Raw genomic sequence first — 8,334 nt, forward strand, 5'->3', positions numbered from 1 at the left:
GTTGCCCCAGAGGAGGAGAGTTGGGGGGGCCTGACCTGGGCATGGCTGCTCTAGGAAGACCCTGACTCAACACTCCCTTGCATGCCAGAAGACAAAGTCCAAGGGGGGAGTAGGGACCCTCAACAGCCTCTCCTTTCCCCTGAGCCAAGAGATAGACAAGAATACATGAGAGGACAGAACTTGCGGTCTTTATTAAATTGAGATAGGGAGGGGCCCTGTGGTGGGTTCAGTTGTAGGCTATGACCTGGTTGATCCAGGTGTTGAACTTGCTGACCCGTGTGTACATGGCAGGTGCACGCACATTGCAATTGCTGGTGCCCCAGGACACGACACCAATAAGCACCCATGTGTTTCCCTTCTGGCAGACAAGAGGGCCTCCGGAGTCACCCTGAAAGGGAAGAAGAAAGAAGTCAGTGTTGGGGAGGTGTGCCATGGGATGGTGCACAGGACAGGGTGCTGGTGCTCACCTGGCAGGAGGAGGCACCTGAGCCACCGGCACAGATCATGGAGTCGGTTATACGTGAGCCCCAATACTGCTGGCACTGATTGACAGTGACCAGGGGCAGAACCACCTGCTGTAGACGTGCTGGTGTCACATTGCCTGAGGGCCAAGAGGGTGGTCAAGCCGGCCTAGGATGCTTGTCCCCACCCTAACCCTCCCACCCAGGTCTTTGGCCCAATTTCCTACCCACGCCACTGAGACGGCCCCAGCCAGTGGTAACACATGTGAGGCCTGCAGTCAGCACCTCGTTCGAGGATGCCAGGCAAACTGGAGAGATGCGTGTTGTATACTGGGCTGGCGAGGCAAGCTTCAGTAGCGTCAGGTCATTGTTCATAGTGGTGGGGTTCCAGTTGGGGTGTGTGATGGCCTGTGGGGCCAGAAGGAGGCTGTGTAGGGCTGCCCCAGGCACAGGCACCCAGGGGGCTAATGGGTGCTGAGTGGGGAGGCCAAGGCATGCCCTCAATTCTCATTCCCAGAGTCCATGCACCTACGCTGCCCATCTCCCTCTCATGCCTGCAGCCCCAGCACTCACCCTTGAGATGGACAGAACCTGCACAGGCTCAGCACTGGATGATCGGTCATACTCACCCAGGATGACAAAGTGGCGGCCAGGGCTGTGGAGAAAGTGGGGTTGACAGCCTTGGTGGGGGGGGGGCAGAGCAAGGGAGAGGCATCCAGGGAAAGGATGTGGGCAGGGGTAGGGCACTAGAGTGCAGGTGCTCACCTGACATTGCAGTGGGCAGCAGTGACCACCCAGGACTGGCTGATTAGAGAGCCACCACAGAAATGGAAGCCACTGCTGTCCTAGGGTCAGGGGTGAGAGTTGGGGGCAGGGACTCAGCCCATGGCTAGGTATGAAGCACCCAGAATGGCTCCATCCCTATAATAAGCATACCTGCAGGGACACCTGCCAGGGCCAAGAGCCTGGTACTGCATTTTCCCCGTTGACAATCCTCTGGCTGAAGCTCAGTGCTGGTGTGATGGCAGGAATGCCACAGCCTGGCAATGGGGCTAGTGAGGACCTGCTCTCCACACTCCAGCCTACCTTTCCCCACCTTCTTCCCTTTGTGCCCCCTTAGCATCTCCATGACTATCTTAGTTATCCCCACCCAACCAGCCCCCTTGCCATCCATTCTTCCACATCTCCCTCCAACCTAGTCCCTGTTCCTTGTCCTTGGTTCTCCTTTTTCCTTTGCCCACTTTGTTCACTTGCATTCTTTCCAGACAGCCTGGGTCTCTGGGCTAGTGCTGAGAGCAGGGGTACCCCCAGGGCTGTTCAGTAGGGCTACTCCTGGCCCACTCACCCCAGGAGGAGTCGAGGAGGACCAGGCTAAGGGTCAGACTGAGCAGAAGCATTGTGGCAGGTCTGAGGTCAACAGCTGGGCCTAGCTTTATAGGTCTTATCAACTTGAGTCAAAGTTCTGGGCCTATGGCCAGGCCAGCTATGTAGGCTCAGCCCCTTCCCACACTTTAGGAAAGTCTTGTTAGGCCAAGGTCCCCCTGACCTTATCAGACAAAACCCAGGTGTGAGGCTCTCACCACCTCCACCTCCCAAAGCCTGGCCTCTGATTGGCTGCCTGAACCTCATATTCTAGGGGTTGAAGCACTGGGTACCAAGGACAGATGGTGGCTGGGATCCAAGGAGCCTCCCAAGGCTATCAGGGTACTCTGTGGGTGCTCAGCAAAGGCTTGTTGGATAAATGTGTCAGTTCTCTCTGTGTCTCTTGTGACCCCCATCAGCCCAGAAAACTTGGAGTCAGTCTCCCTCCTAACACCCCAGCATGGGCAGACCAGGTATGGCTTATCATCTGAGTGGTCACAGGTAAGGAGTTGCAGGGGTAGACGTACTGGTAACTCCAACTTGTCTTTGGAGTTGAACAGCAGCTCCTCTTTCAGCCCTTCAGCCCTCAGTAGTGCTTGTGAGGGGCCAGAGAGGTGGGGGCTTTTGGGGGTTTTGTTTTGAGACTGAATCTTAATCTGTCACCCAGGCTAGAGTGCTGTGGTGTCATAACTCACAGCAACCTCAAACTCCTGGGCTCAAAGCAATCCTTCGGCCTCAGGCTCCTGAGTAGCTGGGACTACAGGCACTCACCACAACACCCAACTAATTTTTCTATTTTTAGTAGACAGGGTCTTGCTCTTGGCCAGGTGTGGTGGTTCACGCCTGTAATCATAGCACTCTGGGAGGCCGAGGTGGGTGAATTGCCTGAGCTCATGAGTTCGAGACCAGCCTGGGCAAGAGCAAGACCCCCATCTCTAAAAAACAGATGGGTGTTGTCGTGGGCACCTAAAATCCCAGATACTTGGGAGGCTGAGGCAAGTGAATCACTTGAGCCCAAGAGTTTGAGGTTTCTGTGAGCTATGATTTTACAGCACTCTATTGAGAGCAACAAAGTGAGACTCTAAATACTTTTATAATCCTAAAATTGTGTTATCAGCTAACCAATATGCACATGGGGGAGGCTTTTCCATATTAATAATAAGCAGTTGCTTTTCTGATGAGATAAACTTAAGATCACAAATAACGTAAGTAGAGATTAACTCCTCCTCAGAAAAAGGTCTGAACATTTGATATTGAGAATACATACCTACAAGATAATACCTACTACTGTGTTAAGTGCTATATATATATTATGTCAGTTTAATTTTCTCAACTGCTTTTGAGTTAAGTACTATCCTTGCTTTGAAATTGAGAAAAGGAAGCATCAGGGATGGTAGATAAGTAGCCCTGCGTGCCACAGAGCCCAGGTCTACCCATCCCCATACCTGGACATTTTAAGACTTTACCGCATGCCTCAATGAGCAGGAAGCCATTGACAAAACGTTTTGCCCAGTGTTTCTTTTAGCTTTAATCACAGTGTAACGGGAAATGGCCTGAAAAGGGTAAAAATGTTTTGTCTTTTTATAACCTCCACTGCTCATTTTAAGAATTAAAACCTACATCCCTGCCTCAGGCCAGTGATTAGGAGTGGTAGGGAAGTATCCTTTGTTCTTCATACCACAGTAAATGGCTCAAGCTAATTGTCCAGGTGGAGGTGACAGATCGTCTTAGCTGAAGACGAGATTAATCAGAACTCTATATTTCTGTCAGAAGCAGGACGTTAATACTTTAAGATTGGAGTATGCCAATGCTGGGCACAGTGGCTCATGCCTATAATACTAGCACTCTGGAAGGCTCAGGCAGATGGATGGCCTGAGCTCAGGAGTTGGAGACCAGGCTGAACAAGAGCGAGACCCCATCTCTAAAAAAATAGGCAGGCATTGTGACAAACACCAGTGGTCCCAGCTACTTGGGAGGCTGAGGCAAGAGACTCACTTTAACCCAGGAGTTTGAGGCTGCTGTGAGCAAACGGTCACCCACAGAACTCTACTGAGGGATTGGGGTCTGCCAATCTCCTCATTTGCCAACAAATTTATAAACTTTGTTTCTCCTCAAAAAAAAAAAAAAAAAACAAACAAAAAAACCTGTGAGCTCAAGGGATCCTTCTGCCTTGGCCTCCCAGAGTGTTAGGATTATAGGTGTGAGCCACCATCCCTGGCTGAGGTGTGAGCTTTGTCCTGAGCCATGGAGGGGCCAGGGAAAGGCTCTAGGGAGAAGCCGTACATGGGGTCTTTTGGGCTTTACAGCTGTCACCAGCTTACTAGAAAGCAAGGCTGGGAAGTGAGAGGGGAGCCTCCGTGGTGTGTGGAGTCAAAAGTAAGGTTTGAGTAAGACAGGATGGAGTGCCCCACACACACCTGCAATGACAGCTAAGACAGAGGTTCTGGAAGGGTAGACGTCTGAGATGGGTGAAGGGAACCTCTTAAGGCCATGGACTGGAGCAGTAGGCCCTGCTGGCTGCCTGCCCCATTCCACCCAGGAACGACACAGCCATCTGTTTAGATGTTTGTATTGCTGGGTTTATTCCCCCTTGTTCCAAGCTGTGAGCCTCAGCCTACTTTACTCCACCTCCATAGCTTGCACAGTTTCTTCCAGTAGCTCCAGGTCTAGTGGCTTCACTGTATGGGTCAGGACAGCTGTGGTTCCAGGCACAAAGTGGTACTGTCCAGGCCTGTGAGGAAGGAGGGACAGCTGCTCAACTTGGGCCCATTACATGACCCACCCTCCTGCAACTTCATCTCCCCAGCTTCCACCTCTTTATGGGCTCCGTGGGTGAGCTCAGTGTCCGCAGCATCTTGGCACCAGTCCCGGTGATCACACATGCATCCACACTGCCCCCAGAGCCCAGGTCACCCAGGATCCCTGCGGTGATGGCTTCCACCAGCAGTCCTTGTGCAGCCTCCAGCTGTAGTGAAATAAACATGTGAGGCCTGGTGGATCCTCTGAGGTACTCTGGTGTTACCTCAGGTTAGTCTGGGAGAGTTTGTTAATCTTGAAGCCCAGACTATTTATTCACCACACCCACCCTCCTTTCCTTCACAGCAGTCCCTGGATCTCTGCCTCCCTCTCTCCCAAGACCTGGTGGTCTCTGCCACTGCTCTCTTCACAAACTTCCCAGAATTGCCTACACTTGTGGCCCCTCTTCCAGCAGCTTGTCCACCTAACCAATCTAGTCTTGGGCCCCAAGCCCCCACTGCATTTCTCTCTCTGGGTCTTACCGTACACTTTTAAAGCCACATACATCCAGCTTCCATCACCCCAAACCAAATCCAGGACCCCACCAATCTTTCCCTCCTCCCTTGGCTCCAAACCATCTTCTGTGAGCTTCCACTTTTTCTGGCCATCCAAGCTTTGGTATTGGACTGTGTTCTGTTGGGACTACAGTTCGCCCTCACTCCAGCCCTCAGTGGTCACGTCTTCTCCGGCCTCCATACAGGGCCAAGGTCTCTCTAAGCTCCCCCAGACCCCCGGTACACCACCCACCAGGGATCACGTAGTGAGGGCCAAGGTGGCTCACCGTCATGTTCGGCTGGTACCGATCCTCCAGCACCGCCAGGGCCGCGTCCTGGCCTGAGCCTGCAGGGCAGAGGGACGCCTGAGGTCAGCTGCGGCCGCGGCCATACCGTTTGGGGCACAAACCTGAAGCCTGGGGTTTGAAAAGGGCGGAAGCGCTCACCAAGGGCCGTGAAGGGCAGACGGCTGTAGGACCCATGGGGGTGCACGCCATAGAGCTGCGGTCCGGCCACATCTACGCCGCCAACGATCAGCGACGCACCCACATGGCCCTGGTACCTGATCGCGGGTGGGCAGAATTAGCCGCAGGCGCGCTCAAGGCTCCGCCTTTAAGACCTCGCTCCTGGACCCAAGCCCCGCCCTTTCCTGTGGCCCGGCGTCCCTGACTGGTGTAGCCTCTTCCTGTTGCTCAGTTTCTCTTAGGCTTGCCTTTTCCTGTTTACCCACACATCGCAGCCCCGCCTTTCTCCCTCCAGCCTCCTGTCAACCCCGCCCGCCCCACAATGGCCCCTCCCAAGGTCTGTCTATCCCCGCACCGGAAAAGCGTCTGGCGCAGGATGCGGGTGACCGTAGCTACGCGGGGCTCGCGACCCGTGGATAACGCGTGTAGCTCCATGTTGGATGCTACCATCCGTGTGGTCATCTCGGCGTCCGCGGCCACTCCAGCCCCACAGCAGCTGAAAGCAAAGGGAGCATCGGTGTGGGCAGGGCCAGGATGTTCGGGGAACGGGTAGGAACGAGAAGGCGGTACTTTTTTGCGTGAGGGACTGGGGCTGGGGGGAGTCTCACTAGATTTTAGGGGCGATGAAGTGGATCTTCTCGCAGTTTTTGTCCGCCACGACCGAATCGTTAGTGGCCCGCGTATCCGCACCCAGGATGACCCCGTCCTGGGGGAGAAGGGGCCACTGCCTCAGTGCCGGCTCGATACCCCCGGCCGTCCCTCTAGTCCCACAGTCCCTTCCCGTACTCACTCGGAACACAAGACCCGCGATGGTAGTCCCCGTCTTGCGTGCGTGAGGGACCCTGAGTCCCGGGAGGACGCGTTCCAGTGATGCATTTCTGGAAACAGAAGGGGTGCCCGACTTTCAGTTATGCTTCTGAGACTCTTGTCGTATCCCCCAGCCCGGTCACGGTTTCCCTTATCTCCCGGGGTAAGCCTGGAACCCAGGTCGCCCAACACACTCTCTCAACCACACTCCGGAAAAAGGCCCACGTCCCAGTGTATGCAGCTCGAGATTAACCCTCCCCCCTTCACCTCTGGCAATTCTCGAAGGAGAAGCCCCCTCGGGGCTCCATCGCTAGCTTCAGCATGTCCGGGCTGGCAGAGTCAATAAGGGGTCGGGGGTCAGGTCAGACGAATAGGCTTGAGGGGAGCATAAAAGGCCTCCGACTCAGCCTTTGCAGGGCTCCACGTCCTTTCTTCCTGCTTTCACTTTCGCCTTCACCCTTCCTCAGAGGTGCTGCCCGCTTTCTGCAGCTTTTCTTTCACTTTCACCTTAACCTCTGGTCCAGAGCAAATTGGGAAAAGGGTGATTGATGTTCTTCGCTAGGCCCTCCATGCTGGGTCAGACAGAGGGACACACCCCTCCCTCTGTTCTTGTTTAGCTCCTCCTACCCCTTACAGTCTGAGCCCCTCCTCTCTTACCCCATCCCCAACTCTAACCTCCAGTCCCAATTGCCTTAAAGCTGTCAGATGGTTTGGCCAGGTCTGTGAATTGCTACTGGACTCCCAAAAGCATCAAGCATGGCAGACTTTTGTCCTTTGTCACACTTCTTCCAACTCTTGCCTCTTATTGCCTAAGTCTTCTCCCAGGAACCTGACTCCTCAGCCACAATAAAGGTCCTTCCACCTTTCCTGCATCAGGTGCCATCTTCCCTCTTTCAAGAGGGGCACCATGGTCTGTAATCCTAGCACTCTGGGAAACCAAGGCATGTGGACTGCTTGAGCTCACAAGTTCAAGACCAGCCTGAGCAAGAGTGAGACACCATCTCTACTAAAAATAGAAAAACTAGCGGAGTGTTGTGGCAGGCACCTGTAGTCCCAGCTACTCAGGAGGCTGAATAAGAGGAACTCTTGAACCCAGGAGTTTGAAGTTGCTGTGAGCTGTGATGCTACATCACTCTACTTGGGGTGACAGAGTGAGAGACAAGGTGTCCAATTAAAAAAAAGGGGGGCACCTTGGCTGTCCATTTAGGGGCCTAGAGGTATACAGGGCTCTGCTCAAGGCCAAGCCTTATTTCACTTCTCAGTTTGTATCTGTACATATCTTTCTCCTACACTGCAAGTCTTAGCATTCTCTCCTACTTTGAATTTGCACTGGCCTCCCTAGTTACCCCACACTTTCTACCCTAGGCTACACTGTGCCCTGCAGAGAGAGGTTCTTTCTAGATCAGAAATCTAGTCACATTCTTAACCTTCTGACCACAGTGGAGGCGCCACTCTGGGAAGCTTCCCGTAACCCACAAGGCTCAACCTCTTGGTGCTCCCTAAACTGTCTCAGAGCACTTAGCTTCATTAACAATTATGAGATGATCTGATTAATGGTTGTCACTTGCATTCTAAAGTCTTGTGCCTCTGTCACTCACCAGTACTCAAAAGGCTGTCTCAAATCCTGATGGGCGGTGCCTGTGGCTCAAAGAAGTAGGGTGCTGGCCCCATATACCAGAGGTGGTGGATTCAAACCCAGCCCCGGCCAAAAACTGCAAAAAATAAATAAATAAATAAATAAATGAATAAGAAGGCTGTCTCACCTCCCCTTTTGGTAGCTGGGACAGCTCAGATCTTCCCCTCCCTGTGGCCCTATCACATGGCCATGGGTGCATCTGGCTCTGTTCCCTACCAGCAGAGGCACTAGCAACATAGCTGCCTAAACAGCTCACCCAGGAGAGTGGGGAAGATGCATTTTTCAGGGTGGCCAGTTCAAACTCAAGCCTTACA

The 8,334-nt window shown here is 53.5% G+C and overlaps 2 protein-coding genes across 2 annotated transcripts; both read right to left on the reverse strand.

The window, feature by feature from the left end:
• Window positions 1–164: 164 nt before the first annotated feature.
• Window positions 165–1,867, reverse strand: CTRL (chymotrypsin like). The gene is made up of 7 exons (XM_053604615.1): window positions 1,807–1,867; window positions 1,398–1,501; window positions 1,227–1,306; window positions 1,035–1,116; window positions 689–869; window positions 468–601; window positions 165–388 (listed from the first exon to the last, which is right to left on the reverse strand). Exons 1-7 carry the CDS (start codon window positions 1,856–1,858, stop codon window positions 227–229), a joined length of 795 nt encoding a protein of 264 aa, XP_053460590.1. The 5' UTR covers window positions 1,859–1,867; the 3' UTR covers window positions 165–226.
• A 2,523-nt stretch (window positions 1,868–4,390) lies between these two features.
• On the reverse strand, window positions 4,391–8,312 carry PSMB10 (proteasome 20S subunit beta 10). The gene is made up of 9 exons (XM_053604558.1): window positions 7,983–8,312; window positions 6,652–6,899; window positions 6,368–6,455; window positions 6,186–6,283; window positions 5,933–6,073; window positions 5,560–5,675; window positions 5,401–5,459; window positions 4,637–4,788; window positions 4,391–4,554 (listed from the first exon to the last, which is right to left on the reverse strand). Exons 2-9 carry the CDS (start codon window positions 6,705–6,707, stop codon window positions 4,443–4,445), a joined length of 822 nt encoding a protein of 273 aa, XP_053460533.1. The 5' UTR covers window positions 6,708–6,899; window positions 7,983–8,312; the 3' UTR covers window positions 4,391–4,442.
• Between the last annotated feature and the right edge of the window lie 22 nt (window positions 8,313–8,334).

Source organism: Nycticebus coucang, chromosome 2 (assembly GCF_027406575.1).
Source record: "Nycticebus coucang isolate mNycCou1 chromosome 2, mNycCou1.pri, whole genome shotgun sequence".
Lineage (NCBI taxonomy): Eukaryota > Metazoa > Chordata > Mammalia > Primates > Lorisidae > Nycticebus > Nycticebus coucang.

Bases quoted from the DNA above. Each gene is read 5' to 3' on its own strand.
- CTRL (XM_053604615.1), bottom strand. From the start codon at position 1,858: ATGCTTCTGCTCAGTCTGACCCTTAGCCTGGTCCTCCTCGACTCCTCC. The intron at 1,307-1,397 runs GTATGCTTATTA...CCCTGACCCTAG, and splicing joins CCTGGCAGGTGTCCCTGCAG to GACAGCAGTGGCTTCCATTT. The intron at 1,117-1,226 runs GTGAGCACCTGC...CTTTCTCCACAG, and splicing joins GCTGCCCACTGCAATGTCAG to CCCTGGCCGCCACTTTGTCA.
- PSMB10 (XM_053604558.1), bottom strand. From the start codon at position 6,707: ATGCTGAAGCTAGCGATGGAGCCCCGAGGGGGCTTCTCCTTCGAGAAT. The intron at 4,789-5,400 runs GTGAGCCACCTT...ATTTCACTACAG, and splicing joins GGTACCAGCCGAACATGACG to CTGGAGGCTGCACAAGGACT. The intron at 4,555-4,636 runs GTGGAAGCTGGG...CCTTCCTCACAG, and splicing joins CCCACGGAGCCCATAAAGAG to GCCTGGACAGTACCACTTTG.